A 14670-nucleotide genomic window follows, 5' to 3' on the forward strand; every position below is an offset into this window, starting at 1 on the left:
TATGTAGAATGCTGAAATTTCAGACAATCTGTTCAAACACTAACCCTAACTTTAAACTCTGGGCCTGGCACCCTAACTCTAACCCTTACAGAGCATCAAGAAAAAGTCCTAACCCCAGCATGGGCACACTAACCCTCTGACCCTAACCCAAATGGTTTCAATGCATTCATTGCAGCCTGAGGATGTGGATAATGTGATGATCATATGGGGAAGAAATGAGTCCAATGTAATAAGTCTGGGACAATTCGGTGTGCCATGCTGAGGGGGCAAAGAAGTGACACTTCAGCGCACTGCATACTGAAATGGCCACACTGAAATGGCCAAGCCGCAATAGCCGAGCTGGAATGGCCACACTGACACATCCCTTTCTATGACTCAGCATAGCATCACAGCTCTGCATACACTATGCTGAACCATTTACAACCCTGCCCCACACCTATCATAGTGTGAAACCCACCTCAGTGGATTGGTGAATCTGCCATGGGTGCCCGCTATTGTAGTGTGGTTTCAAGTCATTTCCTACTTATGGCAACTCTAAGGCAGACCTACCATGGGGTATTCTTGGCAAGATTTGTTCAAAGGAGGTTTGCCATTTCCTTCCCCTGAGGCTGAGAGCATGCAACTTGCACAAGGTCAACCAGTGGGTTTCTTGGCCAAGTGGGGCTCAAACCCAGATCTCCATAGTCACTGTCCAATTTATTCATCCACTTATCTATGGAATTGATAGCCTGTATTTCTCCCAAAAAGGGTTTCAAGGCGGCACCGGCACTCAAACCATTTCACCACATTGATTCTCTTGAGTTTCAGTTAGTAGCCCCAAAACAGATTCAGCATCTTGGGTAGATGCTTTAAAATTCAGACTAAAACCCAGAGCATATTTGCCACCCTACAGATATGAGAAACAACAGATATGGGCATCTCTGGTCAGACCTGAAGGGCCTGGCTCAAGCCTCCTCTGCTAGGTCACAGGTTGGCCTCTGAGACCTCCTTCAAGGAAACTTACTAGAAAACATGATCTATGGCCTCATGTGTCAGTGCCGAGTCCCATCTTCATCATTTTAGGCTCTGGAGAAAATGATATTACAGGTAGGGAAGTTGTTTAAATCTGTGGTGAAGAATGTGCAGTTGACCAGATGGTATTGGACTGCAAAGCATATGCAGTTTTTCTATTAACTAAACAATGTTTATTTAGAGCCATCAATTTATACAGAGTCTGGCAGAGGATAAGTGAATAGTCAGTTTAATTTCTAAAGGAAAAGGACGGACAACAGATTATGAGGGACAAATGGACAAAGTTTCCATTTTTCTAAGTTTTTGTAAGAATCGAGATCTAGTGTAACTTTTTCTCACAGCTTGAACATTTGTGCAGTTTCTCCCCTGCTTGGCTGCTTGCAGACACCATGAGATTGGGCCTTCTCACAACACTCTGCCCACAGTCCAAACACTGATAGGGCTGAACTTCTTTGTGGACACTCTGATGGGAAATTAGGTGGGAACCATATCTGAAAGTTTTCCCACAAACTGAGCATTCAAATGGTTTCTCCCCAGCATGTGTCTGCTTGCGTACAAGATTTGAACTCAGGCAATGGCTTCTTATGCACTCAGAACATTTCAATACCTTCTCTGCCTGGCCTGATAGTTGCCTGAAACTTTTCCCACACTGGGAACAGATACAGAATTCCTCCCCTACATGAATTTTCTGATGTCGTAGAAGAACAGAGTTTGAGGTGAAACTTTTCCCACAGTCTGAACAGATGTATGATCTTTGTGCTGAGTGAATTTTCATATGTTCAACAAGATTGTATCGCCTATCAAAAGTTGTCTCACAGTCTGAGCACTTATAGGGCTTCTTTCCTGTGTGAATTTTCTCATGCAATGCAAGATGGGAAGGCCACCTGAAGGTTTTGTCACAGTAGGAACATTTATATAGTTTCTTTCCTGGGTGGGACCTCTCACGAGATTTAAGTGTTGGGTTGTTTCTGACGTTTTCCTCCCAAGCTAAGGGCTTGTGCGATTTTTCCCCTTTATGGATTCTCTCATGAATTTTAAGTCCTCGTCTCTGGCTAAAGCTTTTTCCACAGTGGGAACATTTATGCTGCTTCTCCTTTGTATGGACTTTCTGATGTGCAATGCATTGCAAACTGTTCTTGAAGGTTTTCCCACAGAGTGAGCATTCAAATGGTTTCTCTTTGTGGGTCCATACATGTACAATTAGATCTGAACTGACATCAAAGATTTTCCCACAAGCAAAACATACATATGAGTCTTTTGCAGCATGGGTCTTCTCATGTTCAGCAAGTTCTGATTTTTGACTAAAACTTTTTCCACAGTAGGAGCACACTGCTGTGTGGATTCTTTCATGTAATCTGAATTGTGAACTCCAGGTGAAACACTTCCCACAGTACGAACATTTATACGGTTTTTCACTTGTGTGGATTCTCTGGTGTATTTTGAGATATGAGCCATTTCTAAAGTTATTCCCACACACTGAACATTTATAGGACTTCTTAACTGTGCGTATTCTTTGTTGTTTAAGAAGGTCTGATTTCTGACTGCACCTCTTCCTACGTTTTGAAAATGTATAGGTTTTCTTTCCTGGCAAGAGTTTGTCTTGTGGGTCACAGCCAAAGGTATTTCCACAGTGTGAACATTTATGTGGCTTCTGGCCTGTGTGGGTTCTCTCACTTTCTCCACAGTGGGAACACTTATACAGTTTCTCACCCACATGGGTTCTCTCATGTGTTAAAAGATTTGAGCTGCTACTGAAACTTTGTCCACAGTGCCAACACTTGTATGGCTTCTCAGCTATATCAGGATCTTCGTGCATGATATCTTGAGAACTTTCATTGACGTTTCCCCCAATTTCACGGTATTTCACTTCACTCTGCTCATCCCAGATGGGGGGCTCACTGATACTTTCGCAAACACCACCTGATGAAACAAACTGATCCTCTACTTTCCCTTTACCATTTCTATTGGCTTTGTTTGCCCTCTGCCTGTTCTCATTATGTTCTCCTTGATACAGGAAATTGTTCCCTTTGCTGGCTTTCATGGATGTCATCAGTTGCTCCATTTCCTCAGTACTCTCAAGTAGTGGGTTTTGTTCCTCACTTTTAGTCAGCTCTGTACCACCTACAAAAAATGGAGAAGAATCTAAGTACATCTCAGACATTGCAATCAAATTAGAGAATTTCATAGACTCTGCAGGCTATGCAGTTTGCCTCTGTCTTTGCAGTAACATTACTTGTTATTATAGATGTGTTATTTAAGAAACATCGTATCTCTCCCTTTTGGGGAAAAAAGAGTCAGGAATCTGGACTATCCTAGCAATCAGGAACAAGAAAGAATCAGCAAACCAGTTAAATGGTTGCTTGTGTGGGTTAGCATCTGGAGCTGATAAGAACAAGGAAAGACAGATTTAGATCTCCACTAAGTCATGAGTGCCAAAGAGTGACCTTGGACCACTCACGCTTTCTTTCCCTAAGGTGGTTCTTCTTCAAATAAAGTTAAGAAGGGTCCTGCACCATAACCTTTGCCATAATGGGATTGGAGAAAAGGTAAGATATAAATGGAATAGATAAATAAAGCAAATAGTAGAGCTCCCTCTTTCCCTGTTCATGCTTAACTGCATTGCTTACTACAGACATGTTTCTGCAACTTAACACCAAAAGTTTTTCCAAAACCCTTTCCCCATCCTCCCAGTGTTGGTACTGCTAAAAAAAATCTTCAAGCTAGACAGAGTACAAGGAGGGAAGGAGACAGGGGAGATATAAAAGGACTTGTAAAAAGAGGCTTCTCCTTGGAGGCTTTGTTAACTGAGGTATGCCAGTATCAGGGTGGAGACAGGGGGCATGTGGGTTACCAAGGCTGCCAGTGCAGCCTGCACAACCAGCAGGATTCCTCACAGTGACCCCTGGCCTTCCCATGCTAAAATAATGTTCCAGAATGGCCAGTGGCCACCTAAGGTAATATGTGATTATCCACAAGTGCCATATTGAGAAGGCTGGACATGTTTTAGGCTGCAAAATAGAGATTCTTAATAGATTGATTTTAATTTGTTAAAAGCTGTAGGCAACAGTCTCATCTTCATTCAAGGGATATCAGAGCTTACCTAACTAAGAGAAACAAAGCTGAAGAAACAAGACATCAGAGATTCATTTCTTCACAGGGCCTATGGGCTGTGCTTTGCTTTGCAGGTCCCCAGAACTCTTCAAAAAGGTGTGAGACAGAGATAGAGGGGGGAAATCCTGTTTAAGAGGCCCAAGGGAGTGAATAGAAGAAAAGGCTGAACAAGTATGATGACAGAGACCACTGAAAAAGAAGGTAGAAGCTGAAAAGCCAAAGAAAAGAGAGAAGGCACCAGAGTGGGAGACCATGTTGTTTCTAACTCATGCAAGGCTGACATTTCTGACAGTATTAGATGAAGCACGTTCTGGAAAGACTTACCCAACAGATTATCATGCCCAGTAGTGTTGTGCTCTGTCTTTCTTAGAGGCTTCGTCCCACAAGCAGAACATACATATGAGTTTTTTGTAGTATAGGTCTTCCCATATTTAGAACGTTTTAATTTATTACAGAAACCTTTACCACAGGAGGAGCATACTGTTGTGTAGATTCTTTCATGATATTTGAGGTGTGATCTCCAGGTGAAACACTTCCCACAGTGCAAACACTTATACGGTTTCTCACCAGTGTGGAGTCTCTCGTGTAATTTGAGATATGAGCCATTTCTAAAGCTCTTCCCACACACTGAACATCTAGAAGACTTTCCACTTGTGTGTGTTCTTTGATGTTTCACAAGGTCCGATCTCCAATGATAGCTTTTCCTGCGTTCTGCACGTGTATACGGCTTCTCTCCTGCCTGGAATTTATCTTCTGGGTTCAATCCAAAGAAATTTCCACAGTGTGAACACACATGTGACTTCTGGCCTGTCTGGGTTCTTTCACTTTCTCCACAGTAGGAACACTTATACAGTTTCTCATCCACATGGGTTCTCTCATGTGTTAAAAGGGCTGAGCTGCTACTGAAGCTTTGTTCACAGTGCCAACACTTGTATGGCTTCTCCTCTGCATCAAGACCTTCATGCATAATAAAGTGAGAGTTTTGACTAAAGTGCTCCCCACTTCTGTTGTATTTCATTTCATTCTCCTCATTCCAGGTAGGGGACTCACTGATACTTCTGTAAACACCTTTTGATGAAACAAACTGATCCTCTACTTTCTCTTTGCCATTTCCGTTGGCTTTGTTTGCCCTCTGTTGGTTCTCCTCAGGCTCCCCATGACACAGGAAATTGTTCTCTTTGCCAGTTTTTATGGATGTCATCCGTTGCTCCGTTTCCTCAGTATTCTCATGTAGGGGGTTTTGTTCATCACTTCCAGTTAGCGCTGTACCTCCTGCTGGGAGAAAACAAAATGGAGAATAATCTAAATAGGACATAGACATATCAACCAGAGTACTCCATAGACTATGGAGGCTCTGTAGTTTATCTTTGTAGATGAGCTTTTAGGCTTTGTTGGATATATGTAATTGTCTTACAGATACTACCGGTCTAACTTTCCATCCATGAACTGCCCTGTCATAACCATTTTATAGTTTCATAGAAGAGTAAATAAAGTGTCATAGCTGGAAGTAAGTAAAGCACCAGTATCTGGTCACCTATTATTTGCTAGAATCCCTCTGGGTCCCATGTAGATCTAGAGTAGGGATGAAAAAACCCCTCACAGTTTGTAGGTTACATGCAGTTCCCATGATGGGATCATAGTGGATTGTTTTTTTGTTTTGTTTTGTTGTATTTTTGGTGGCCATACAGACTAATGCCAGTTTCTACCAATCCCACTCTAACTCTCTGTACCCCCTCAAAAATGGGAGGAATTTCCTCCAAAATGGTCAAAGGTCTTCAAAAGGCTGTCTAAAGATCCACTCTATTCATCTGGAACATAGCATGACTGATGGTGATAACAAAAATACCAACAACAACATTTATTTATAATGTTCTTTTCACCAAAGGGTGGACTATCAAGCATATATAATCAGGAACAAAACAATAAAACACAACACTATAATATACTTAAAACGGATAATAAAGGGACGTTGGTAGGAAGCATTTCAGGAATACTTGGATTCTTAACAGATTTGTTTTAATTTGTTAAATGAGTCCCAGTCCTGAGCAAAGAGCGGGATATAAATAAATAAATAACCCTTGGTCTCATCTTCAGTCCCTAGAGGCCAGAACTTTCCAGACAAAGAGAAACAAAGCTGGAGAAACCAGACCTCAAAGATTCATTTTTTCGCAGGGCCTATGAGCCGCTCCATTATATACTTTGCTTTGCAGGGCACCCTAACTCTTCAAAAAAGATGTCAGACAGAAATTGGGAGGGGGTGCTGCCTAAGAGGGCCAAGGGAGTGAGCAGAAGGAAAAGTTGAACAAGTATGATGATGGAGACCACTGAAAAAGAAAGTGGGAGAAGAGGAAAGTAAAAAAAAAAAAAAGAGAGAGAGAGAGAGAGAGAGAGAGAGAGAAGGCACCAGGGTAGGAGGCCATGGGGTTTCTAACTCATGCAAAGCTAGCATTTCTGCTAGTGTTAAATGAACCAAGTCCTGAAGATACTTACCCAACACATTAACATTCCCATTATATTTGTGCTTTGTCTTTGTTAGAAGCTTCTTCTTTTTCATGTTTGTCTGAGCCTTCTTTGGCTTGGGGAGATTTGCAAACTCCTCTTTGGACATCTGGAGGAGAGGATCAAAATCAGATCATAACAATGATTATTACTGTATTACTACAAACAGTACTATTACAAATCAAAAGAGAGAATTTCAAGGATTACAAACTTAACCTAGCAAGCTGCCTTCCATCAGGTCTCACTCTTTGTCCCTCTAGTGCAGTTTTTCCTACCTTGACTAACAGCTGCTCCTCAAGACCATAGGCAAAGGTGTGCCTTTTCCATCACTTTTTACCAGATCTTTTTAAACTGGAGTTGCTAATCATAGAATCGTAGAGTTGGAAGAGACCGCAAGGGCCATCCAGTCCAACCCCCTGCCATGCAGGAAATCCAAATCAAAGCATCCTGACAGATGGCCATCCAGCCTCTGTTTAAAGACCTCCAAGGAAGGAGACTCTATCACCCTCTGAGGGAGTGTGTTCCACTGTCGAACAGCCCTTACTGTCAGGAAGTTCCTCCTAATGTTCAGGTGGAATCTCTTTTCCTATAGCTTGCATCCATTGTTCCGGGTTCTATTCTCTGGAGCAGCAGAAAACAAGCTTGCTCCATCCTCAATATGACATCCCTTCAAATATTTAATGACAGAAACCATCTTCTTCTGAATCGAAAAAGTGCTCCACCATGAGCAGTAGCCCATCCCAATGGTACAGTTATTCTGTTCAGTTGAAAAAGACTTGCTGAGGATTTGAACTCTAGATTTCTCATACCTTAAGGAATCTCTCTTCCTGTCTTCCATTAGATTTGAATCTATTGTCCTGTGTTCTAGTCTCTGGAGCAGCAGAAAACAGGCTTGCTCCATCTTCAATATGACATCCCTTCAAATATTTAAACATGGCTATCATGTCCGCTTTTACCATTCTCTTCTCTTCCCGAGGCTAAACATAACCAGGTCCCTAAACTGCTCCTCATGGTACATGATTTCCAGAACTTTCACCATTTTGGTTGCCCTCCTCCAAACACACTTGTTTGTCAATGTCCTTCTTGAATTGTGATGCCCAGATTCCAGACAAGGCCTGACCAAAGCAGAATGGAGTGGCATTATTACTTTCCTTGGTCTAGAGACACTATACTCCTATTGATTCAGCTTAGAATTGTATTGGGTTTTTAGCTGCTGAATCATACTGTTGACTTATGTTCAGCTTGTGGTCCACTAAGATTCTTACATTCCTTTCATATGCACTGTTTTCAAGCCAGGTGTCACCCATCCTTTATCTGGACAATTCATTTTTACTGTCTAAGTGTAGTACTTTACATTTCTTCCTGTAAAAATTCATTTTGTTAGTTCTGGCCAAGCTTTCTAATCTCTTAAGGTCATTTTGAATTTTGATCCTGTCCTCTGGGGCATTTGCTACCCCTCCTAATTTAGTAGCATTTGGAAATTGGATAATATTCCGTTCCCTGTATTCCATAATTCAAATCATTGATAAAGATGTTGAACAGCACTGGGCTCAGAACAAAACCCTACTGGTTCTACTGCAACCAGGCTTTTAGGAACTGACTGCAAGGACTCTGCAAAGATTTATAATAGTGTGGATTTGACTTTTAGTTATTTTCGTTCAATTCATTTTAATTCTATGGGTAGTTTTGTATGTTTTCACTTACGATTCTGCATGTGCTTTTATCTGTTATTTGTTTTAATTTTGGTAAGCTGCTTGCCATCCTAGTTTTGGGGAAGATACACACAAAACTGAACAGACCAAATCCTCTGTACTTTAGATACACACATACTACCATCGGTGAGTGTCCTCACCAATTTTCTCCCAACCCCTTTCGTCCCATGGAATATGTCAACTTTGAAGTGAATGAGACATGGCCCATGGGTCCCATGCAGCTCTTCCCCATCTAACTCTGTGGCTCCCTGTCCTGTTCCCTCCAGTATGCTACTACTGTTGTATTTATACTGAAGGCAGTGGTAAAATCATCTGGAAGCCCCCAGGAAATGGACTTCACTTAAAAAGCAAGGTGTCCAGTCCCATATACTTCACTCACACAAAAAATGATATAGGCTTTTAGACTTTAAAAAGGTATTTAAAGAGCATTTTAATGTATTTTAAGTTTTTTTTCCAATCTCTGTACTGTTTTAAATACTATTATTTGTTGTGCATCATCTGGGGACCAAAGGCCTGCCTAAAAAAAAGAAAAGGTCAGATAACAAACAGTAGCAGTTTTGCTGGCAAAATAGGTCAACAGGACTTTGGGAAGACCAACCAGAAGAACCCTTACCTGCCCTTCCCAGCCTTTAGCCCCTGGCTGCCTCAGAAGGAAGTCTTCTGCCAGGATCACAGCTTGGGCACAGGACTCAGGAGCATGTTCCCTGAGCCAGTTCTGCATATCCAGTGGCAAGGCAGCCAGGAACTGCTCCAGGGTCACTAGATCCAGCATCCGCTCCTTGGTGTGTCTCTCTGGCACCAGCCACTGCCGACAGAGCTCTTGCAGCTCCCTACATAGGTTTTGGGGCCTGTCGAACTTTTGGTAGCTCAATGTCCGAAAAAGCTGGCGCTGCATCTCCAACCCAACAGCATCTTTACCTGGGGTTCCTTCCTTCCTTTTCCCTGGAAGTCTGGGCTCCCAATAGCTTTCTTCATCCTCTGTTGCTCCCTCAATGAGAGGGGGCTGATTTGGAGGGACCCACAATCCTCTGGGCCACTCGTTGGCCTCAGACACTCCCTGGTCAGACACTTGAGGACTCTTTGAGTCAGGCTGTTGCAGGGCTTCCCCTGACGAACGCGTCCTCAAAAACTCTTCAAAATGAGCATGCCAGGTTCTGGACGGCTCTTCCTCTGAGTCCTGCTTCATCCTTTGTCCTCCTTCTCCTCCATTGCTTCCTGTTTCTGTCAAAGTGGCTCCTTCCTTGACCTCTTCTACTTTGGGATCTGTTAAATCCACCTCCTCCATTTTTATTTCTGGATCCGGACAGTAAGTGGCCCTTGTTTCTTGTACTGCAGCCCTTTCCTTCCAAAGAAATCAGTCTGTTGTGCTTCTTTGCTTTTCAGCCCCAATCCTTGAGGGGCACCACAGCCCTGATATTATGTCCTTCACGTTCCCTTGATGGTCAACTCATCCAGTGACACCTTTCTCCAAGCAATGCAGCAAAGTATCCAGGGCTTAGTACAACCAGGGGGAGCCAGCCTTTGCTCAGGGAGACCCCCTGCCTACTGTTCCTAAGAGAAAAACAGACAGGAGGTCAATTGGAAGACTAAATTGACTGAGGATCTCTTACTCAAGGGTGGGAAATGGGAAGCAGGGACCAACCCTCCTCCCATAGGGGCCACATTGGTCCTCCTGACCTCACTCAAAGGGATGCCACATCACCTCTTCTTCATTGACAACTCATGTTGAGTGAGATTTCCAGAGGGGCTTTGTGAAGTGGGTTATGAGGGCAAAGCCACCAAATTCTTGACCCAAAGGGAAGTGATGTCGCATCACTTCCTGTTTCACAGTAAAAAAAAAACAAACCTGAATTTTAACAACGTTTGGAGGCATTGAGGGTCTGCGCATGCAGCCTATGGCTTACACTTTCTTAGTCCACGTTCTCAATGAGTGCAATGAACCCTTCAAGAAGTGGAGGTGTTCCACTCTCAGGAAGCATTCCCTGCCATGCAATGCACCCAGTCTCCTAGGCTGCCTTGAGAAGAAGGCCCCCAGGGGGCACACAGTTAAAAGAACTGACCCCCAAAACCTGCGTCGACTATCGGCCCCCAGCCTGCCTTTAGCCCTGGCTGCTGGGGTTTAGCAATCTCTTTCGCGCCGTTTCCTTTCCTTCCTCCTTTATCTCCTTCATGCCAGGGGCCTGGGTTTGTTTGGCCCCAGAGCTGAGTCCTAGGCTCCTGGAGTCGGAGGAGAGCCCCTCAAGGGCCCCCCAGTCCAGCCCCCTTCTTCTGCCAGGCAGGGACCCACATCAAAGCATCCCATGGGCAGATGGACCCCCAGCCTCTGCCTGAAGGCCTCCGGGGAAGGAGACCCCACACACCTCTCTCCTCCGGGCTTCCAGGGCCTCCTCCTCTCCCTTCGCCGCCATCTGCCCCAGGCTCCACCAACACCAACGCAAGTCCCCCGCCGGAAGAGGAGGAGGAGACCGGAAGGAAGCCCTCCCCGCCCTTTTCCCTCGGCGGGAGGCGCCTCCTGACGCTCTAGGCCGCCCCTCTATGGCCTTAACCCCTTCTTTGCCGCAGCAGCAGCAGCGGCTCAAAGGCAGCAAGGAGCCCGGAGGCGTCCTCTCCGCAGCCTCTTTCCCAGGACAACAAGCATCGCCCTCAGCATCATCATCCCTTCTTCCTCCGCCTCCTTTTCTTTCTCTTTCTGCTCTTCTTCTCTTCCTCTTCTGCTTTTCTGTCTTTTCTTCTCTTTCTCTTCTTCTTCCTTCTTTCCCCCTCTTCTTCTTCTTCTTCTTTTCTTCCTCTTCTGTTTTTTTTCTTGTCTTCTGCTTTTATTCTTCTGTCCCTCTTCTTCTCTTCCTTTTTCTTTTTTCTTCTCTTCAACCTTTCCTTTTACTTCTTTCCTTTTCTTCTTTCCTTCCTCTACTTCTCCTTTTCTTCCTCTCGTAGAGAGATCTTGTGGCACCTTTGAGACTCACTGAAAGAAAGAAATTGGCAGCGCAAGCTTTTTGCCAGGGACAAAATGTGGAACAAATTCGAGACCAAACTGCAGGACAAAAGTCAGCCCAAAATGTAGGACATTTAAGGAAAAGGGAGGACCTTACATTTGTCCCTGGTAATAGTGGACAATTATGGCAACCCTACTTCTGATGCATATCAGAATCAGAATCATAGAGTTGGAAGAGACACTTCATCTCCACACACAAAGCATTTGTAATTTGTATTGAAATCCTCACATACCAATGGCACACGCACACACACATATATATATCTATCTGTCCAGGGATGTAGCCAAGGGGGGGGATCTGGGGGTCCGGACCCCCCCTTCCATTAGAAAAATGAATGGTGTGTGCTGCTGCGCCGACGCACTCAAGCCCCATTATAATGGTGGCACTTAGTCTGGACCCCCCCCCCCTTCCTAAAATCCTAGCTACGTCCCTGATCTGTCCCTGGCTTCCACTCCAGCAAATGCATCTGAGGAAGTAGACTGAAGTCTAGCAAAGCTCATGCTGCCAACCTCTTTCAGTTAGCTTTAAAGGTGTGACAAAATCTCTACCTACTGATTTTACAGACTATCAGGGCTATATCTGTGTTTTCTTCCTCTGTATGACTATGAAAGAGATTGGAGGAGCCCTCTCCAGTTTTCAATCTGGCAACATTATAAGCAGGAGCACCACTTGTTTATCTACAAGGCACCTCACAAACCCCCCCCCCCCAATGCTTGGGAGATGTAACCCAGAAAGGAAACTTTGAGGTCTGCCTTCATTTTAATAATGTATTTAATAATAGTTGAAGTCTGTTATTGGCACGGATAAGAGGCAATTAGGAGAATTCCTTTTTTGGACTGAGTCAAGAAAAGATCTGCAGTCAATTAGGACCTCGCAATTTCCCTTTTGGTTCTCCTTTTTGAAGACTGAACATTTTAGAGCCAGATATTTGACTCAAGTCGCTACTTTAAGAATTGCCTTCACTGAGCTACAACTTCAAGCAATGCCTACTGCAGTTCTAGATGGACGCAACACCAAAGTGCCTTTTGAGAACAGATTCTGCATCTGCCGCCAGCCTCAGGCAGAGGATACTGTTCATTACTTGTTAATTTGTCCATTGTACAGTGACCCTAGAAAGAAACTTTAACACCCTTGCTGACAAACAAAAGTGGGCGCTCTACTGTTGATTTGGTCCTGTTCCTTTTGAGTGACACCAACGACTGTGTAACAGACAGAGTGGTCTTTTTGCCACGGCTGCAAAAAAGATTAGAGAGAGAGAGTTAAATAAAATTACCATAAATTGCCATGAAGCACCAAATACTAATTAGAATTTATGATTTTATTGTATATGTTTACTAATATTCAGGAAAGATGTCTCTTTTTCCTTTTTTCCTTTTTAACAGTTAACCACTTTAACTGCACACCAAATGTAGGGACATTTTTGTCCTTTGACTTCTGTGCCTTCAGTTTGGTGTCCTGGTGTGAGTGTGGGGACTAGGAGCCAAAACACACGGCAGAAATAACCCAGTCTGAGACCACTTTAACTTTCCTGGCTCAGTACTAGGCAACTTTGGTAAATATAGTTAGTTGTGGCACTAGAGCTCACTGACAGAGAAGGCTATATGTCTCACAAAACTACAGTTTCCAGAACTCCCAAGCAGAGCAGTTAAGCAGGTTTCAAACTGGATTATTTCTGCAATGGGTTTTGTCTCTAGGTATTTGGAGACCAGAGTTCAATTGCCTGCTTAGCCATGGAAACCCACTGAGTGATCTTGCATGAGCCACACACTTCAGACCCAAAAACCCCATGATAGAGTCCACATAAATCAGAAACAACTTGAAGGCACACAACAACAAAACGGCGATTCCCTTCAGTTTGGAACTTGGAACTGGAAAAAATCTCAAGGGGGAGAACAGTCAAGTAATAGACACAAAGTCTTTAGATGCCACAAGTCTTCACTGTCTTTACTTTAAAAAAATTCTGCACTGGGCTCAATTGAAGCTTCCTAATAACATGTAACATAAATGACTCTGATCCTAACCTCATTTTGAAATTTGTTTGCATCAAAACAAAGACATGCTGCTGTTTAGTATTTGCTCTTGCAAAAAAAGAAATATTTTTAACAGTTTTCTCCCAGGGCTCTGTAGGATGCTGCCATGGCAAATAAAAGCAGAATTAAAGTGCTATAATTGTATAATGTCAAAGAGAGCCTCTAAAGGATTAATGTCACAGTTCTGTTGCTTCGATGCTTCTTTCCTTTATGGAAAGTCTAGAAATTTAGGATAAAAAATTGATCCAAAAAACCTGAGTCAACTTATTCATGGGTCAATGTAAGTACTATATTTTAAGTCACATATGTGTGTCTGTGTGTGTGTGCGCATGCGCGCGCATATACCCTGGAAGCATTGAATCTCCTTCTACTCTCTCATTCATCCAGCCTTTATTATGATCACAAATAGTTATGCCTGCTGGAATTTTGTAAGTTCCTTGGCACTGTTTTCCTTTGCTTCGTCCTTTACATCCTTCATTACATGCGCCTAAGTTTTAACCCTTGCCACAGGTCATATCAAAATCCATAATTATGACCTCAAAACCTGCCCTCAACTTACACATGAGATCGATTTATTGTTGATTATATATGATAAAAAAGTATACAAAGCCTGAGTGGATCTGAAAAACAAGCAAATAATGAAGATGCAGGCATCAGAGTAAATAAAACTTTTTATCAATAACTTGTCATGTATGCCACAGAGTCCTGGCTAAACTGATCAAGTTGGCGGGGTACAGACCGCCGCTTTGCGGCGCTCTGCCGCCGCCGCCAGAAGGTCCGCGGGGGAGCCGGAGCCTTCAGACGGCCCGACTCCCGCGCGGACCGAAAAAGAAGCTCCAAAATGGAGCTTCTTTTTGCGTCGCGTTTGCGACGTAGCGAGGCGCCAGGGGCGCGCTCGCTACGTCAGCAGCGGCGCGACACGTCTGGACGCTAAGCGTCCGATACGCAAAGATGGCGGCGCCCATGTAGAAAGGGCGCCGCCATCTTGTACGGACGGAGTCCGTACTAGGCCCAGGGGCGTCTAAAAGAGACGCCCCTTTTTTAAAATGGGACGTCCGGAGGATGTCCCAAATGCCGGTTTAGAAAGCCCCGTTGTAAAGTTAGAGAACTGAATACAGTCAGCCTTCCTTATCCACGGATTCAAGCATCCACGGCTTGAAAATATTCCAAAAAAGTATACATTCCAAACAGCAAACCTTGATTTTCCATTTTATATAAGGAACACCATTTTTCTCTGCTATTATATTTAATGGGACTTGAGCATTCACGGACTGTGTTATCCATGGGGGATCCTGGAATCAAACCCCAGCGTAT

The 14670-nt window shown here is 43.7% G+C and overlaps 1 protein-coding gene across 2 annotated transcripts; it reads right to left on the bottom strand.

Moving 5' to 3' along the window:
- Nucleotides 1–1219: 1219 nt before the first annotated feature.
- Nucleotides 1220–11086, bottom strand: LOC121921806 (zinc finger protein 271-like). Of its 2 annotated transcripts, none has more exons than XM_042450373.1 (5): nucleotides 10694–11086; nucleotides 8947–9884; nucleotides 6613–6730; nucleotides 4447–5394; nucleotides 1220–3132 (listed from the first exon to the last, which is right to left on the bottom strand). In XM_042450373.1, exons 2-5 carry the CDS (start codon nucleotides 9616–9618, stop codon nucleotides 1331–1333), a joined length of 3540 nt encoding a protein of 1179 aa, XP_042306307.1. In that variant the 5' UTR covers nucleotides 9619–9884; nucleotides 10694–11086; the 3' UTR covers nucleotides 1220–1330. The 2 variants fall into 2 exon arrangements, with proteins under 2 accessions (XP_042306307.1, XP_042306306.1); XM_042450372.1 differs by having other exon boundaries at nucleotides 4447–5397.
- Between the last annotated feature and the right edge of the window lie 3584 nt (nucleotides 11087–14670).

The sequence above is a fragment of the Sceloporus undulatus genome, chromosome 2, assembly GCF_019175285.1.
Source record: "Sceloporus undulatus isolate JIND9_A2432 ecotype Alabama chromosome 2, SceUnd_v1.1, whole genome shotgun sequence".
Lineage (NCBI taxonomy): Eukaryota > Metazoa > Chordata > Lepidosauria > Squamata > Phrynosomatidae > Sceloporus > Sceloporus undulatus.